The 19,706-nt window shown below is 41.2% G+C and overlaps 1 protein-coding gene across 3 annotated transcripts; it reads left to right on the forward strand.

Moving 5' to 3' along the window:
• Window positions 1–1,065: 1,065 nt before the first annotated feature.
• FNDC4 (fibronectin type III domain containing 4) lies at window positions 1,066–19,676 on the forward strand. Of its 3 annotated transcripts, XM_026708663.2 has the most exons (6): window positions 1,071–1,979; window positions 6,857–6,972; window positions 7,262–7,466; window positions 8,428–8,517; window positions 13,333–13,466; window positions 18,115–19,676. In XM_026708663.2, the coding sequence occupies exons 1-6, from the start codon at window positions 1,901–1,903 to the stop codon at window positions 18,148–18,150; spliced, it is 660 nt and encodes a 219-aa protein (XP_026564448.1). In that variant the 5' UTR covers window positions 1,071–1,900; the 3' UTR covers window positions 18,151–19,676. The 3 variants fall into 3 exon arrangements, with proteins under 3 accessions (XP_087784783.1, XP_087784782.1, XP_026564448.1); XM_087928656.1 differs by lacking the exon at window positions 18,115–19,676 and having other exon boundaries at window positions 1,069–1,979; window positions 13,333–13,859; XM_087928657.1 differs by lacking the exons at window positions 8,428–8,517; window positions 18,115–19,676 and having other exon boundaries at window positions 1,066–1,979; window positions 13,333–13,859.
• The last annotated feature ends 30 nt before the right edge of the window (window positions 19,677–19,706 follow it).

Here is a 19,706-nt window from a genome sequence, read left to right on the forward strand (position 1 = left end):
AGCTGACCAAAGAGATAAAAGATAATATCATTAAACCAGTTCTTGATTAATCATTGATGGTTTGAAAGACATAGATCAGAAACCAGGCCCTTTCAGTGCCCCTTAAAGGAGGATTGGGCAACTGAGAAGACATGTGGAAGCCAGACTAAATAAGACAATGGCTTTTAAATACCTGGTCTTATTTGTTTGTTTCTTTGTTTACTTACTTAATTTGCTTTAGCCTATTTATCAGTCTGGCATAATAGCAATTGCTGAAACTTAGCAGCTCAATTGCCTCTAAGCAGGAAATAATGATGAAGACCTCAAAAGTCATGTAATAGTTTACATTGGTGGGGAAATGTATAATGTGCAATATCCAGATGTATGAGATGTACTACATTCTGACAAAAAAAGCACATATAAACAATACATGCATGTGCTGGGCACAGATGCACCACACCACCTTCACACAATTGTACATGCAAATTTTTGGAAAGGTAAAGGCAACATCTTCTTGCTATAAAATGGGTATAGAAAGGTATGCAGTCATTAAATGTAATGAAGAACACAGGGTTCTTCACTGAGAATATTGTAGAAAGAGACAAATGTGTTTTCATGAAGTTTTTCACTTACAGTATATGTCTTGCATTGTTCGGATAACTTGGGTAAGGTTGTTTCATCACTGTATATAACAGCTTTATCTGTTATACTACTTTGCGTGGTTTTGTTTTTTTTACTGATTGTATTTCTCAAATAATGCTATTTTATTTTATTTCCTATACGTGTAATTGTGTCTATATGTGTAATTTTTTAAAAAAAATCTTCTGTAGTTCTCTGCCATCTCAGATCATCTAGTGTGAAATCAACAGAGAACGTGCATAGCTCAGTGTGAGGTCCTTGGGGGTCTCCAAGCTCAGTTGTTTACTTGCAGATGTTTCATAACCCAGCTAGGTAACACAGTGTAAAGCTTTAAATAAACCTGTGCCTTGCTTTGACAGTTTCCATGTGACACCTCCCACTAGCTGAAGTGTTGTTGTTGTTTTTTAATCAGGGCAACCTGGTCTACCCAAGGTTTGTAAACAGCTACAGAGAGAGCAGAAGCGGATGGTAGAGCATCAAGGTAAAGTCAGACAGTCTGACTCTTTTGCCCCCTCCGGGCATCTTTGCCTTCTAGAGTGCACGTCTCAACAAGTGAGCCTCCCCTGACACTTCTCCCATCTCAGGATTTCTCTCCATTTCCGATGCCTGCTCCAAATGTGCCCTGCTGCAAAAAATATTCTCAGAACGCCTCAGGCATGATCTGCAGGGGTCGCCCTGCTCCAAGAGGCGGCGTCTTCCAGTGCAGCCCAGCCTAGCCCAGCCCTGCTTGCCCAGGGACGGGCGCCTGCCGCCTGGGTCTCCCGCAGACTCATAGCGACCATTGTTCCCGGGGGCCGAGGGCGGAGCGCCGGCGCGGGGCCAGGAGGAAGAGGGGGTGTCCAAGACGCCGCTTGCCCGATCGACAGTATTCGGCGGCTCATGACTTGGCGTGGCTGGCAGGAGCGGAGGGGTTGAGTCGACTCTGCCGCTGCCGCCGCCACAGACCTGGTGGTGGAGTTGGGTTGCAACAGCAGCATCAACAGCAGCATCAGCAGAGCTCCGCGGAGATTCCCGGCGGCGTTGGGCCCGCCTGATGGAGCCGCCAAGCGGCGGTGGAGCAGGTGGCGGTTCGGCACCGAGCTCCGGCGCCGCTGCTGACTGGGGGAGCGTGGCGCTCGTCTCTGCGGCGGACACTGCGGTTCCCTCCGCGCGTCCCTCGCCACCTTGAGCGCCCCGGAGACGGCCGTCAAGACCCCTTTGTCACTGGGGCTCCCGACGAACCCCGAAGCTGCGCCGACACCCCGTCCGACTCGATGAGCAGCTGCTGCATCTGGCCGCGGTCATGGCTCCGATTCCCACGTACCTCAATCCGGCCGCCGTCCTGGTCCTGGTCAGCTGCGACCTGTGCCTTGTGCGCGCAAGTAAGTGTAGGAGACCAAGGTGGGGGTGGGGGGTGGGGAATCTGGACCTGCGACCGAGATGCCCACCCTGAGACGAATCCCCCCATGGCCACTTCTTCCAGCGCTTCCTCTTTCGGCGCCCTTTCGGACCAGCCCACCTCGCGGTCACTAGCCTTGGTGCTGAACTAGGTCTCCTGTGTCTTCCAGCTTCAGGGACCACCTATATAGGGATGGTGGGACTCTGGTTTAGGGAGAGGGGCTCAGGCCTGCCCGCCTGCCCATGCTCCTACAGTGGGATGGTTAGAGACAGCTGTGTCACTGGACAAAAGAACAAAGTCCCTTTGGGGCAAGTCAGTTGTATGAAGTTTGGAAGCAAGGAAGACCCTCAACACTTGAATTAACTTGTTCTCTGCTCAGAAATTCCCCACACAACCTTCCCTTTTGCCCAACATCAAAATCCCAGCCAATTTCATTAGAATAAAAGCTTGACTCAAGGTTGTTGCCATTTGGCCTTGCTAGGTCTTCTCTGAGGTCCTCATCCAAGTGCTCTTGCTCTGCCAGCTGCAAAGTTTTTTTTTTTAAGAAGTATGTACTTGGCACCTTGCAACAAACACCCAAAGCCCATGCCCCCATTCATTTCCATTCTTGAGCCACACGGAGTAAGAGAATCTGGCACTTGATAGAAAGGAAGCAATCATTTGCTTCACTCCACTAGCCTGAGATGCTCAGGCAAGGCCCACATGAATCACAACCCCATTCACGAACACATACACAGTAGTACATATTACTAGTGCAGACTGACTCATATTTTTTTATCCCTATCTATATATGAAATGCTTTTGCTGCCTTTGAAAGATGGGGATGGGGCGGGGTGAGGCAAAAAGAAGTACGTGCCTCAGGCAGTGGGAAAAAACATGTCTAAATAGTATATCAATGCATTCCCCCTATGATGGGACATAGAGGATGAGGCCAAAGCCCTGGCTCTGTCAACAGATGGATCATGCATAGCCTTTTATATCTCAGAGCAGCATTTGGCTTAAAGGGTGCCCACTCCCATTCAAACGAATATATTCTGGAGTTATTCTTCTTGCTTATTCTGTGCTCATTGCCACATATATGTTCTTGACAGTGTTATCATTTTTATGAATGCAACTCAGGCAGAGTAGCACTATTCATATGGTTTTATAGCTTACAATAAACCAAATGCAATCTGCTAGGAAACTATTGATTTTGATTTTCTGGCATAGACAAGTGGAAGGGATTCACACACATTTAGATAAAATTGCAAAGCATCTACATTAGCAAAGCAATTATACCCCTGGCTGCTGCCAGCAAGGAACTTAGTACAATTTTCAGGATTTCTGGTCCACCTTAACTGGCCCAAAGTGATTAAAAATTCTGGAAGTTTTAGTACTACACATCTGGAGATCATAATGTTGCAGAAATAACTGCATTGACAGTAAAAACCCGAAGAAATCTAATTCCTAATTATTTATTTATTTAAATCATCATGTGGTAGATTGACAATAATATCCTAACAACTCCCAGGTATTAAGTTTTGGACAGTTATATTTTTCTTTGCATTTGGTGTCTTCAAATGCTTTCTATTTATAAAATAGAGTTAAAAACCAGACATTTAAAAGCCTTACAAATTTGACCATCTAAGCCAGGGATTCAGTGAAGATGACCACATGATGAGATTGAGAAATCCAGCTGTACAGGAGCAGGTAATGTAAGTGATCAAGAAAGGTGGGTCTATCGCTCAAGGAAGAGTAGGACAAGCACCAGCTAAGCGACAAAGCCGGACAGAATAGTTATACAAATGGCTTTGTTAATGAAACATGTGAAATATGAGGGTGTAGCAGAGTTCAAGTAACAGTGCTAATGGGTGCGTTGCCCCATTTGTCAGAAAACCAACAACAGATAATAAAGTGAAAACAGCTGATGCAGTAAATGTGCTACAGGCAAAATTTGCAAGGTTCTTGGTGTTAGTATATTTCCATTAGGAGATTTGGAAAGGATCCAAACTAAAAAGCAGATGAAAAGAGGCATTTCTAACCAATATATAGGAGATCTCTCTCTCCCCCTCTCCCTCCCTCCCTCTCTCTCTCTCTCTCTCTCTCACACACACACAAAAGAAACCTTCATCCTAGTATTTCCTTCCATTGCTTTCACTTCCCTCTAAAGCAGGGGTCCCCAAACTTGGCAACTTTAAGATTTGTGGACTTCAACTCCCAGAATTCTGGGAATTGAAGCCCAAAAGTCTTAAAGTTGCCAAGTTTGGAGACCTCTGCTCTGAAGAATGTCGACCTATACTGCATTTGGTTCCTCTTTCTGTCTTTCCAAGCAAATTAATTAGAAAACAAAATGCAACTAGACACATTTTGATCTTTGGAATTCAATGATACAGTGTGATTCATAGGATAAAATTTTGCAGGATACTCTTGAAAGGACTATTCTGATTCAGGGTTCAAATCAGACAAATAGGTTCCCCTCCTCCCATGCATCGCCATGCACCAATCTATTCCCATTCAGGTTTTCAAACTGATACTCAACAATAGGGTTACTGAGCACATTCAACGCTTATCATTTGTTATGAATTTAGAATTTAGGAAGAAAGGATTTTCCTGGTTCTATCCATTTTTGCTCTCAATACACAATGTTCTTGCTTAGCTTCTATGTTTCTAAATCAGGGGTCATCAAACTTGACAGATTTAAGACTTGTGGACTATAACTCCCAGAATTCCTCCTCCAGTCATGTTAGCTCAGGAATTCTGGGAGTTGCAGTCCAAACTTGCCAAGTTTGAAAACCCCTGTTCTAAACGTTCATCACATTAGACTACTGTTAAAGGGAGATATTTAAATGCGATTTGCTTTTAAAGAAAAAAAAAGTGCTGTTAAATGCATATCCTGGATTTCACAGTGACAAAGCAGCCTTCCTTGTAGCAAAACAAAACTTTTCCACTGAGGATCTGCCTTCTGGAATGATCTCTCCCACCATCACCCCAAGTAGGCTTTAAAAAAACTATTAAAAACTGAGGTTTTCCCTTGGTGTTGGGACCAGGTTGACTGGAGATACTGCTGGAGGGGTGTAATGTATCTTGTGGGTTCCTGATTACCTATTAATTACAGGTGAGGTTTGAACTACATTTGTTTGGCTGCTTGTACATTGCTTAGAGTTGTTCAAGTTGACCAGCCATATAAATCTCTTTAAAAAATAAAAATGTAACTTAAAAACAACAAAACAAAACCCCCACAAAAGAAGGAAATAAAATCTCCCTCAGAACTTCCTTCACGGGCTATGGCAGAGGGAACTCCAATACCGTGCTTTAAAGGCAGTTCAGTCAGACTTTGCTTCTCCTCCTCTGCAAACTCCCTCTGCCTTTAACAAGGTGGCAGCAGAGGAAGATGTCATTGGGACATTAAGAACGGACACCTGCGTACACTTTGTGTTGGCCTCATAGAAGCCTTTCTGGCAGAAGGGTAGAAAAGAAATGCGGCAAATGAATAGAAACTACATATTCAGTATGACAATATTAAATGCAGTAGCATTTATTGATGCTCATAATTAATTCTTGTCACAGCTATTTCCAGGGGGGCAATATTTCTGGAACTCAGCTTCATCCCTGCTCAAATGGCAGAAACTCCTGAGGATGCCTGGGCGAGAGACCAAGAAAGGCATCCATGTTCTGCCTGGAAACAAGGGAGGGGCACCCTCCTCTGGCCTGGATTGGCTAGTGAAGAAAGCCCCAAAGGTGTTTTTTTTCTGGGAAAGGTCCAGACCAGGGGTCCCCAAACTTGGCAACTTTAAGACTTGAGGAAGTCCACAAGTCTTAAAGTTGCCAAGTTTGGAGATCTCTGGTCCAGACATTCACCAGTAGCCTCACTTCAGGTTCTCAAGGTCAGCAGTGCCATGTCCTGAGAAGCTTAGCATTCCTTTGGTGAAGAAAAATCTCCTTGCCCTTTGCCCTAGCCATGCACCTCTTTCATCTGAAAAGTGGGGAGGGAAGGAACAGCCACTCAGGCCCAGGGATGGCTGTTGGTATAAGTTGGCTGCTGGCACTGCTGCGTCTCTGGCTGGCATACCAGATGCTGCTGCCAGCCTCCCATTAGCAAATTAACACTTGCCGGAGAACAAAGTTGACCCCCCACCTATGTCCTTGGCCTGGCAGGCTTGCACTGGGCTGCTATGGGCTCCTAGCCAGGCTAATGGCTCTTGGCCATGTGCAGAAAAGCTGAATACCATGAATAGCAAGTAACTTTGATGGTAGCCAGATGGGTGGGATCTTTAAAAACTTCCCTTAAAGAATAATGCCAGGCCTTACATCTGGATCAGTTCAAGAAGGTTGTGTTTGCCTATCTTGCTAAAGTTGCTAGTGTTAGCTTTGGTTAGGCTTTTTTTGTGGCTTATTGGTTGTGCAAAACCCACCCTGTTTTATTACTTTATATTTGTGCAAATTTGGAGACTGGGTTAATCCAATAACTAAGTGGTGCAGTGGCCAAGAGGTCGAGCTCTCACCTCACAATCAGGAGCTGTGAGTCCGAACCTAGATAGAGGCAGATATTTCTCTCTCTGGGCACACTGAGAATATATCTGCTGGAGAAAAAACAATTCCGCATTGGCAACAGGAAGGGCATCCGGCCATTAAAACACTCTGCTAGCTCCATTCAGTTGCCCAGGCTCCACCCCATAAGGGATTATGGGGTCATTAAAAGAGGATGATGTTAAACCAATAACCAGGTTAAGCATGCTGTGTGGAATTGCACAGGGCAGAAAGGAAATTGATTCTCTGCTTGGACTGCAGCACTCTGGAGCTAAGCTGTGGCACTTAATTATGAGCAATGGAACAGAACAGCCGGTGAGGGTTTTCCACCAATAACTTTCTTGCCTCCCATAGATCGGCCCCCATCGCCTGTCAACGTGACTGTCACACAGCTCAAGGCAAACTCGGCCATGGTCTCCTGGGATGTGCCAGAAGGAGACGTCATAATTGGCTATGCCATCTCGCAGCAGGTGAGCTTGCATTGAGTCACTCCCAGAAGAAACCCTGTCATTCCTCAGGGGACCAAGTAGCATCAAACCTTTACAGCCCAGCCCAGCCAGGACCTCCCATTTCTAACCCCTCTGTGAGCTATCACTTCCTTCCGTTCAGATGCATTCCTCCCAGACTAGCACTAACCAGTCCCTTAGAGTAGCAGTAACTCTCCTTAAGCTGCCTGATGGAAATAAGCAAGGTGAGCTTGAGGACTTGTTCCACAGCCTGGCTGGCCTCCAGCTTTAACAACCTTCCTGGTTCTGGCAGCGACAAGATGGGCAAATGCAACGATTCATCCGGGAAGTGAACACCACCAACAGAGCCTGTGTGCTCTGGGATCTGGCAGAGGACGCAGACTACATCATCCAGGTCCAGAGCATTGGCCTCCATGGAGAGAGTCAGGCTAGCAAGAGAATCCATTTTCGCACGTTAAAGCAAAGCGACCGACTTCCGTCCAACAGCTCAAACCAAGGTAAGCAAGACTCTTTTGCGATTAGTTTGATGTCATCCACCCGGGCTTCATGCATTATGACTGCATAAACAACTGTCTGCGGTATCAAACTTAGTCCAGCAACGGCTCTTATCTTTTCCAAGGATTTTTTAGTAATTTATTTGATACCATTGATCTGCTTTATCCATTGCTTTCCCTTCTTCTGCTTGCTTCAACTTGCTTAGCTTTTTTATGTCAATCATTAACCATTTGCTAAAGTTGGCCATGTAGCTTCGAGAAGGCCAGTCTCTGCATTGCATTGTCTTACCAGCATCCAGCTCATCCCAATGAGAAACAAAGGCCAGCAATGTCAGCCGCCTTCCCTCCATCGGCCACCTTGTAATGTTCTCCTCATCAGTCCCCAGTTGCATATCCATCATTCTTACAAACCAAAGGATAACAGTTTACTTTACTTTGCTTTACTTTACTTTGTCATTGCACCTCATACAATGAAATTAAATACCATCTTCAGTGTACGTGATGACTATGAAAATAAACCCAAACACGCATCCTTCACATTCTATACATTGAATTGAAAATCCCTGATGTTGCACTCATATTGCACTATACAGTAGAATTCAACAGAGCTACTGCCCTGGGATAGAAGCTGTTTTTCCACCTATTTGTCCTTCTTTTTATTATCCTGTACTCTCTGCCAAATGGTAATAGTTCCAAAAAAGGGTGCCCAGATAAGATGGATCTTTGAGAATGTTTTGAACTTTCTTAAGGCAGCAGGAGCCATAAAGCTCTTCCAAAGAGGGGAGAGGGCAACCAATGTTCTGGGCAATGTGAAAAGTGAAAGATGGTCTTTCCTAGCTCCCTGTCAATCAAGAGAGCCAGCCTGCTCTAAATGTGAAAGAAAGCAACCATGGAGGTGCTGAGGAATTCTGGTCTCACTCAGTTACATGAATTGCCTTGCCAAGTTCCAGCCTTGTTTCTACAGGAGACATCACAATGGAGGGGCTGGACAAAGAGCGGCAGCTGCAGACCGGGGAGATTATTATCATTGTGGTTGTGCTGCTTATGTGGGCAGGTGAGTTCCTCTTGCGTTCTCTGGATTTAGGCAGGATTGTGGCAGGAAGTCAAGTGTTTACTTGGCATGTACACAAATGTTGCTTTTCTAAAATATGTCTTTAGGATTGGCTATTACTTTGGTCCATGGCTATTGGAGCAGAAAAAATATCTTCTACAAATTCCTGATGGCAATGTTTGCAAAATTATTAAGATATTTGATGTTCAGTAGAGGTAGACCTCAAATTATGACCAAAATTGAGCCTAAAATTTCTATTGCTTAACAAGACAGTTGTTAACAGATAACAGATAATCAGAGTTGGAAGGGACCTTGTAGGTCATCTAGTCCAACCCCCCGCCCAAGCAGGAGACCCTACACCATTTCTGACAAATGGCAGTCCAATCTCTTCTTGAAGGTCTCAAGTGATGGCCCTCCCACAACTTCCAAGGGCAAGCTGGTCCATTGGTTGATTGTTCTCACTGTCAGAAAGTTTCTCCTTGTTTCTAGGTTGAATCTGTCCTTGTTCAGTTTCCATCCATTGTTCTTTGTCTGCCCTTCAGGTGCCTTGGAAAATAGCTTGACCCCTTCCTCTCTGTGGCAGCCTCTCAAATATTGGAAGACTGCTATCATGTCTCCCCTGATCCTTCTCTTCACTAGACTAGCCAAGCCCAGTTCCTGCAACCGTTCTTCATATATTTTAGTCTCCAATCCTGGTTGCTCTTCGCTGTCCTTTTCCAAAGCCCCAACATCTTTTTTATAATGCGGTGAACATGAGTTTTGCCCCATTTTATGACCTTTCTTGCCATAGATTGTTAAATAAATCACTGCAGTTGATGTTAGTAACACACTTAAGTGAATCTGACTTTCCCATTGACTTTGCTTGTCAGAAGGTTGCAAAAGGTGATCACATGACCCCAGGGGACTGCAACCATCATAAACACATGCCAGTTGCCAAGCATCCGAGTTTTGATCACGTGACCACAGGGGTGCTGTAACTGTTGTGTGAAAAACAGTCATAAGTCACTTTTTTTTCCTTGCTGTTATAGTTTCAAATGGCAACTAAATGAATGGTTGTAAGTGGAAGACTAACTATATTAACATTTGATATTTCGTGAATTTTGTTCAACCTGCCAACATTCCACATTTATCATTATTATGAGTTCTGGCTCATCAGATACTCATGGCCACATTTAAAATCTATAACCTACCATAGAAACTTCATATCAGAGGTACCTGAAGGCTAAGATTATTCAGAACAGACTAAGATGCATTTGACCAATTTAGATGCTAAACCTAGAAATATAAAACCCATTATTAAACCAAAGAAAACAAAAAGTAGTAGTTGGTCGTGTTAAATAATGAGATCTCGTTATTGTGTTCTGTACAAATTCCAGTTCCTTTGTAGATTTAATTCCATGTCATAATATATAACAGTGAATGATATTGTGTGTGTGTGTGGGAGAGACGAGGGGGGGGGCTTAGAGTACTGTGCAAACCAAATCTACTCAGTTAATTTGTGGTTTAATGTATTGTGCAAAACCTAGAAAAAATGGGTAAATTCAATAATGAGGATAAGAACATTGACACAGTTGATTAGGAATGTTCTGCCAGGCTGACTACACTGCTTTAATTCAGTGCACTCTTTTTCCAAGGAGTATTTTTCCACAACATTTTTAAACTATTCATGTACTTAGTTTGCAAATTAAGTAATTTGAATTCTTGAAGCATCTCCGTGTGTTTCTTCTGTTTTTCCTTAGCTGTTTATTTCCCCCCCAACTGTCAGGTCCTATTTGAAGAGCATGTTTGTTCTTTTCTCTCTAGTATGTGGTCCTTGTACGGCTTTATGCACATTTTAACCCTTATTTATCATATTAGCCATTCTTACATATAATTGTCTGCATAAGTGCTTGGGCGGGGGGCTGGACTAGCTGACCTACAAGATCCCTTCCAACTCTGTTTATCTGTTTAACAATGATTTTACCAGACACGATCAAACATTATTTAATGTTTATCCGACTTTCACTAAACATTGCAAATGTTATTTTTTATAGCAAATCATTATATTTGCATTTTGAAAGGAAATGGGTTATTTGAAGAAACACTACTGAATCTTGGAAATTGCCTGTGAATCCCCAGATCCATCTTCAATTATTTCTGCATGCTTTTCATGCCTGTTCAGTACTTGCATCCTTGTTCCAAACATTAATCCATTGTTTATATTTGTATTACATATCCTTTAAATATGTAAACTACTATGGATACAGCCATTAGCAACTCTGTCAAGTACAATACTTCATGTCCTGATTTCTTGTGATTGCATGCATAGCACAATAGGCCTTATTTGGCCTCCCCAGTTTTGAAGGGTGACGTTTTTCCTGTATTACGCAATTCATTCTCTGCAGATGTTGAGACAATTCATTCTCTGCAGATATCTTCGTCTGACAAATTGTATCTTTCTCCCTCCCACCCACTCTTCCACCAACTGTATTTCTTAATTCTCTCCCCACTCTTAAAAGTCCAATACAATTGGTGTATTCTTCCCTGTTAATTGACAGGGAAAGGGCCTCTGTGCAGAACTTGCATTTTAGAGTCTTTTTAGGTAATGGATTAGCCACTCTTGGAATCTGGAGGCCAGAGGTTTTGAACTCATCTTGGTAATGCATAACAGAAATAAAATTAATGCGAATGATCATTCCTCATCTCCTTATTCAAGACTATGCCAGTTTTTTACACTCCAAGATTCTCTTTAAATGAGAAGCTAAACAATTCTCAAGGGCTATATATAGAAGCAGATGGATTTTATTCTTTTCATAAAACATTTTCAATTTACAAGGAGAGGAAACAGATATGTGATGGGGGAAAGTATTTCTTTTTTTTTTTGAATAAATTTTATTGAGTTTACAATTAAAAACATATCGACATTACATATACAACAGGGGGAGAAAAGGAAAAAAGAAAAAAAGAAAAAAAACGCTCGGTCTTGCGAACCGAAAAAAGAAGAGAAAAAGAGATATAAAAGAAAGAAAGAAACAAAGAAACGGAAGGGAAGAAAATACATTTAAAAACAGACAGATATCCTCTTTATCCCCATTCAATTTCTGTTTTCAGATCATTCATCCGCTGCTCCATTATAATGCTTGGGTACTTGTCCCTTGAAAGATTAGTTTGGCTCCATCTAAAACAGGGGATGAAGATTTGGGTAACATGCAGAGCCAAGTTTGTGTTCCTCTCTGTCCATTTCTACATTTTTAGAGGATTTTTTAAAAGTATTTAAAATCACAATCACTAACCTCTACATTTCTGTCTAAAACAATATTAGGTTTATAAGCAGTTTTATAAATATAGTATTTAATCACTTCTAATTATATTATCCTGTTTGGGCCTTTGATAATGTATGCCTTCGCAAAGTTTTGTGTTTCTGCTTTGGGCAAACTGTTAACATTTTAAAAAGACTAAAGCAAGAAGTACTCAGGTAGGAATATACAGTGTGTGATAAATGAAAGTTCTAGGGAATCAATTATTAATTATATTTGCTCTCTTTATGACACCGTTCTATCAATTAATATCATGGATGGCATGATTGCACCTACTCTTGACTGGCAACCTTTAATAGAAACATATGAACTCTCAAAAGAGCTTTCACCATTTCCAATTCCTCACCTGAGACAGGCTCAAGTGTCTGTGTAGGTATCTTTCATATCGCACTAAGCTATGCTTAATATTGGCTTTGAACATCTGGAGAACCTGGCCATTGTAGTTGGGACACATTGGATGCAACTGTTAATAAACCAGGGTTAAAATCATAATTCAATGTAGTACATGTCCAGCCACTGTTTGGCTAACATTTCCCCCTCTTCACTACATGACTGCACCACTTGTCCCCCTCTCCAGGCATCCTTAACAAATCACACACACACAAAAATAAACATTTGGGGATGAAAGAATTACTCCAAAATGGGGGAATGTTTTTTTTGTGTCTGTGTTTGTGCGCGTGTGTTCGCATGTGTGTGAGAAAGAGAGACAGACAAACAGACAGACAGACAGACACAGAGAGGAAGGGGTCAATCTATTTTCTAAAGCACCTGTAGACCAGACAAGGAATAATGGATGGAAACGGAACAAGGAGAGATTTAACCTGGAAATAAGGAAAAACTTTCTGACAGTGAGAACAATCAACCCATGGAACCGCTTGCCCTCAGAAGTTGTGGGAGCACCATCACTTGAGACCTTCAAGAAGAGATCAAACAGATAATCAGAGTTGGAAGGGACCTTATAGGTCATCTAGTCCAACCCCCTGCCCAAGCGGGAGACCCTACACCATTTCTGACAAATGGCAGTCCAATCTCTTCTTGAAAGTTTCAAGTGATGGTGCTCCCACAACTTCCAAGGGCAAGCTGTTCCATTGGTTGATTGTTCTGTCAGAAAGTTTTTCCTTATTTCCAGGTTAAATCTCTCCTTGTTCAGTTTCCATCCATTATTCCTTGTCTGGCCTACAGGAGCTTGAGAAAATAGCTTGACCCCTTCCTCTCTGTGGCAGCCCCTCAAATATTGGAAGACTGCTATCATGTCTCCCCTGGTCCTTCTCTTTACTAGAGATTGAACTGCCATTTGTCAAAAATGGTAAAGGGTCTCCTGCTTGGGCGGGGGGGAGGTGTTGGACTAGATGACCTATAGGGTCCCTTCCAATTCTGATTACCTGTTACCTGGAAAGACAAAGAACCAGAGAAACACTAAAATATTTTAAATGAAAGAGCATAGCTTTTCAAATGAAGAGAATGCTAGAATTTGAGTTTCCCATGTTCATCCATCCTTCCTCCCTCCCTCCTCTTCCTTCAGCTGTGATCGCACTCTTCTGCAAGCAATATGACATCATTAAGGACAACGATTCCAACAATAATAAAGAGAAGACCAAGCCTTCCTCAGAACATAGCACTCCAGAACGGCCCACAGGGGGGCTACTACGTAGCAAGGTAAATACTGTTACTGGGAAAAGGAGAGGTGAGCGAGGGGCACAAGACTGATCTCATTTCAGATGGGCTGAAACTGGCTGGGAGAGGTTCACAAGCACACTGTACCATGAAGAGGACCTGTGACACAAGGTGAAAGGCTTTGCTAGAGGTACCAGCATCATTCTTTACAACAATTATGATATGCCACATTCTCAATCCTCACTTAAGCTATAATGCAGGGTTTTTTTCCACTTAGGATGTAATATGAACCTCATCATATAAGGATACTAAGTTTTAAAGTTTAACATTTATTAACTGTCAATTAAATCTGTATAGCCGCCCATCTCACAAAAAATGACTCTGTATGCTAATTCAAGATCAGCTGCCAATTGGTGTCTAGAATTTTAAAAAATATAATAATGATAATAAATAATAATAACATGCTCTCAGAGCTGTTAGAATACCATATAGCAATATATTGAACAGAAGCAGATATCATGTAAGAAATGAGGGGATCAAGTCTCTCCATCTTTCTACTATTTGCAAATAATTGGGTTACATGTAGTAACCCAATATTATCAGGCTCTATTTTATGAACTTAGGATTTGTGTTTCAAACTCAGCAGCAGGAAGCACTGTTGTGTTCCAACTTTTAAAGTCAGGCATAGAAGTCCATTTTTGAAAGACAAAGTTGCTGTAGTCAGCTTCATAATAAAAAAATCCACAAAAAAAAAAATTGGACAGCCATTTGTCCAGGATGCAAGAAGATATCCTGCCTTGGGCAGGGGGCTGGACTAGAAGATCTCCAAGGTCCCTTCTAGCCCTCTGATTCTATGAGTCTATAAAATCAACAAGAAAAATTATGTTACCTAGTATGTACATATACTTTTTACAAATGAACTGGTAGATAAAATGGATCATTTTGTTTATTAGAGTTATATTCCACCTTTCCACCAGTGTTTACAGATTGCATATGCCATTTCTTCACAATAAAGCTAGGCTGAAAGGAAAGAATGGCTCAAAATCCCCTAGTGAATTTTTATGGCTCAGGATGAAACTAAGTTGAACTCAAGTTTTCCAGTTCCTGTTCAATAACATCACAATTACACTACATTATTTTTTTCCATACCAAGCCCTGGTTGTCACATTCTTTTTCAAACTCTAAGGAAGTCAGAAACTGCATACTTGAATGCTTGAAAGCATTTTACTCATATTAAAAAGTTCTGCTAAATCTTATGTAAAAATATTAAAATGTAAACATCTGGTTATGTGAAATGATAGAGGCATTTTAACATCAAATGAAGATCAAACAAAACAAAACAGGTTGTTGAAAGAGTATTGATGTACATATATATATATGAGAGTGAGAAAGAGAATACAATGGTTAAAAATGAATTTGAACATTTTTAGTCCCAGGGAAAAATATCTTTGAACAAGCACCATTAGGAAAAGTGTTAGCCTAACTTTGATTTGCAAAACAATCACAAGGAGGAAAGTTAGTGCAACAATTTAACTCCCTGATCAGCTTAATTTCAATACAAAGAACTGTTTTGTCTAGGAAATGTTTTTCTAAAATGAAGACAAAATGATTACACAAGATTCCTTTTGGCAGAGAAATTTGGGCCTTTGTAGGAGAAATATCTAACTTGAGATTGATGCATACAAAGGGAGAATTGGGTTCCCTTTCCCCATTCCCTGACATAGGAAACAATTTTTAAGAAGATAGTTTCATTATTGTTGAGAATCAGCATACATATTTAATATATTATTAGGATGGACTGCAGTCAACCAGATATTCAGATTGGATTTGGCATTTTTGTCCATCTATTGGGTCCTTTCCACAAATTTAGGATAGGCAGATGTTGTTTAATGGTATTAAAAATTTGTCATGGGAACCAATCTGCCTTTACAATTGACTGATGTTGATTTTGTTCAAGTAATGCCAAGGAATTGCACCAAAGGCACCTATTACTAGTGGTACTATCTTTGTTTTCTTTTGCAATAGTCATTCTATTTCTACCTCTATATGTTTTGTGATATTTATCTGTCTTTTCTCAAATTCTTTCTCTTCTATTATTATTCAGTTGGAAATATGGTATGATATGTTGTAGCAGAGAAAAAGAAATGTTGCCTAAAAATGAACTGTTGGAAAACTTCTCTGGCCAACCTTAGAGCAAGCAATATATGGTTAAAAATTCTATAATATGGTGCTTGGGGGAGTTTTTTTAAAAAAGAATATGTTATCAGAGTTATCTACAGAAATACAGGAAATGGTGTTATATTAAGGCAGACTGTTGTGTTGCTATTGTGGTTAAACATCTGAATGGACACTTTTAAGCTTGGATGAGTCCTCCAGTCATTGAGCAACTTCCATCAGCCCAGTCCACTCTGCCCAGTAATAATAATGGGTGGTAATGAGTTGCTCTGATATAAAATGGTCATTGTGGAAACAACTGAAGAATGGGAAGAGATTTAAAGTTAAGGGGAAAGCATGATCCTTAGTATAAGCAATGTAAGCATTTGTTTAGTTCTAAGGGAATGTAATGAAGGCTTCTCAGAAAAGATGAATTTTGAGAAGAAATCTGAAAATAGGAAGGTAACATTTCCAAACCAATATGGAGCGAGGGGGAAAGAGTGAAATCTCTGCTCAACCAGCAAGTTTCTGGAGTGAGTACCCAAACAGCTCCCACAGACTGGCAGTAGCAGTATGATGGAAGAACAGATTTTTTTAAAAAATGTCAGTTGTAATTAATTTACAAGTTTCTCTCCCCATCTTAAAGAAGTATTCGATTGATAATTATACTGTAACATTAAAATCAGTTTAATTAACTGAATACAATTAATTTTACCACTATACAAAAAGAAATTAATACTTTACTCAGTTGTATTATTTTGTTACCTTCTTGCATCTTGGAAATAAGAAGGAAAGAATCTTTTCAATATAGCTATAAAGAGAAAAGGACAGCAAGATGGATACTTAAATGTACCAATGGAAGATAAGAAAATGTATTATAGGAAGAAGTGACAAAGGAGAGGAAAAATAATAAAACCATTAAGGAAAAGACTTCTTTCAACATTGCAGAATGAGAATGTACTCATAGAGTGGAAAAACTGTTATTCTTTTCTTATCTATTATTAAACATTATTTTTCTTAATTCTATTAAGACTGCCTGAAGAAAATCAAGAACCTCCAGTATAGGAAAATAAAGGATAAGTTTTTGCTGGCACATGCTTTGCCTCGTATTTATACCTGTAGCCCATATTCAGCCTTTCAGGTTAAGACGGCCTCTTACCCATACTTTTATATAGTTTTGAAATTAGTGCAGCCACTTTACATTATCTATCATTAGTTTTGTATTATCATATATTATCTATTATATCATCTACCATTATCTTTACCTTATCTTACTTACCCTGTGTTATTCCATTATTTGAATGCTTTCAAATGGCGCAATCATTTTGTATAGGCACAGAGAATATTAGCTATTGGATGGATGAATAAAATAGCATGAGAGTGACTCTGGATCATATTAAGAGCTTTTTGTCTTGCATTCTGTTGCCAGAGCAGCCAGGCATATATATATGAAACTGATAGCAGAATATAAGGACAAGCAAACACTCTCTCCCATTCATTTGAGTATACTGCTTCCCAAACTGGTTAGCTAGCCATAATCACTAGCAGCCATAGTTTAACATCCATGAATATGTAAAATCAATTTTTGTAAGTAACCTATCTTGGTAACAAATTGGTTCATATTTGTTTGAAAATTCCATGTTTTTATTTAGCATCTAGTTAGTTAAAATATAACTGAACTGGGCTTGACTTCCTCTAGATATATACACAAACATTCCATATCTCAACTTGCTTTTAGTATCAGCATGCACATGATCCAGGCACAACATTGCAGCAAGCTACAGTCACGTAATCACTGTTTGAAGCCTTCCCTGTCAGCTTTCCACAAGTAAAGTCAATGGGGAAGCCATATTGCTCCTGTAAGTCACTCCCATCACCTTTTCTCCAAACAATACACACTATGGAGTAAAAGATCCCAGGGATTCTCTGCTTGCCCACACTGTGTAGTAGCCCCTGCCAGCCAACCTGCATCTGTAGGGCCTGGCTGCAGCCTCCACTGGCCTGCCAATGCTCAGGTGTGCCCACCTACTGCCCCTGCCAGCCCAGCCATGCTCCACAGTGTCCAGCTACAGCATCTCCCCCATGATCCAAAGTGTCTGTCCATGGCACCCCTTTGAGATACATGCACATACACACCTATACACCTTGCTTGAGACTCCCAACTTTTCCCACTTAGAGGAGGTTATGAGTAGAGGTTATGATGGGTACAGGAACCGCCAGGATTGCTGCCACTAAGCAATGAGGTCCCGTGTCATTGAGGTTTATGACCACATCACTTAACGATGGAAATTCTTGGGTTACAATTCCCATTGTAACCCAAGGACTCCCTGTATCCTGCAATAAGAGTTTAGGTGGCCTTGACCCTTTGACAGACTCTCTTCATTCAAAACTCTTCTCTTATTGAGCACAACAGAGGAACAGAATCAAAGAAATCAAATGGACAGAAAGGGAATAGAAAATAGAAGTTTAGAGGAGGATCAGTTACCACTGCACTTTTTTTTTAACTTATTAGCATAAACATCTCTCTCTCATACAGAAGAAATCACCATCTATCAATATCATTGAAGTATAGCTGTTGCCACACAGGCTCGAAGCACTCCAGAAGGCTGCTGGAACATTGCTGGGCCCTGGGTCTGGCTCTTCACCTGCATGCAAAGAATTAAAGCTTCTTGCCCTGAAGGAGGGATCTGCATGGAGCCAGCTGCCAAGACAAGGCGCATGTAGAAGCTGGCCTCTAACTAACCTCTCGTCCTGAAGTTGTAATAGAAACAAGCCTGGGCCACAAGGAACGGCCAGCTGCAAAGCCTTCAAGCCAGCAGCAGGAAGCACCACGAAGTGCTAACCTGGGAACAGACTTGAGTGAAGACTTCCTTCCTGCTGACATGGGAAGCAGCATTATACTGGGCCACATTTTCCTTCAACCCTGAATGAGAACCTAAAGCATGGCCTGCAGTCCTACAACCCAGGCTCCATGTCTCCAGCAAGTGGCAGAGAAACAAACTGCATCTTGAAATGAATGATGGATACAAGGAACCCAACGTTTTCAACCTGTCCAGAAGTCTGCTTTCATCAAGGAGTGGAGAAAAAGATGAACAATAGACTGTCCTTACACCATACCAACCATTGAGAACTTAATTCCAGAGCCTATTGGGAAAATATCACATTACTCTGAAGAGCAGTAGAAGGAAGCAGCATCATTGTGAGCTTCTACAGTTCCTTCTTTTTCAGAGTACCCTTACTATCAGAATTGCCGTAAGCTGCTATCAATTCTTTATAAAGTCTTTTTGTTTCTGTAATCTTCCTTCTGCCATTCAATGTGCCAAACATCTCCAAATCTATACAACTGAGAAGGCTATTCCTTATTCCTGTCCCTCTATCCCTCAGCAGAACCACAAAGACAGGAGTTGAAAGAATGTCATCTTACATACTAGTGGGAGAGCCACATTTATACAACATTCTCACCAGCCAGCATTTCCTATTTGTGACAAGCTCTTAGTCAAATTGTTAATGCCAGTGGAGAATTAGATCTCACTCCCTAAACCAAGCTGAAACCAGGAAGCAGCCACATGAACCAGCAGTGGCACAGAAATACCAGCAGCATCCTTTGTCTTCCAAGAATCCTAGCCTTTCCTCAGCTATGAGTATTGTGCTCTAGAGCGTAGAGTGAGGCAAGATTGCATAGGAGACAAGAGCTATGGAGCCAGCACCCACTTATCCTTCACATGTTACTGACTGTAGGATTAGGAAAATGTGCCATTCAGGTATTTTCCCATCAAAAAGTTATCCTGGCACCTGTGAAAAATGAGGCAGAATTGCCTTGGACATTGGTAAGAGTGAAAATTTTTCACTGCTAATGAATTCTCTGGGTAATGGTCATAGCTGAGCTGGTATCCGCAATTATCAACATTTACATTTGACAAAACTAAGTCAGTTGCATTGCCGTAATACCCAGAATGATTACATGCTATGTTTTATAGCACTGAAGCCATGGGCATACTGTTATCCCCTCCCATCATCTCTTTTGGCTACAAAATACTGGAAAAAAAAAATCATCTAGTGAATTTAAAACCTAAGAAATAAAATCCAAATCGTTCTTTACATGACAGACACCCAAAATAACCAACAATA

This window comes from Pseudonaja textilis, chromosome 1 (genome assembly GCF_049901715.1).
Source record: "Pseudonaja textilis isolate UNSWEBS1 chromosome 1, rPseTex1.2, whole genome shotgun sequence".
Taxonomy (NCBI): Eukaryota; Metazoa; Chordata; class Lepidosauria; order Squamata; family Elapidae; genus Pseudonaja; species Pseudonaja textilis.

Excerpts from the sequence above, each read along its gene's own strand:
- FNDC4 (XM_087928656.1), top strand. The coding sequence starts at position 1,901 with ATGGCTCCGATTCCCACGTACCTCAATCCGGCCGCCGTCCTGGTCCTG. Across the intron at positions 6,973-7,261 it reads GCTATGCCATCTCGCAGCAG|CGACAAGATGGGCAAATGCA; the intron begins GTGAGCTTGCAT and ends TGGTTCTGGCAG. Across the intron at positions 7,467-8,427 it reads GTCCAACAGCTCAAACCAAG|GAGACATCACAATGGAGGGG; the intron begins GTAAGCAAGACT and ends TTGTTTCTACAG.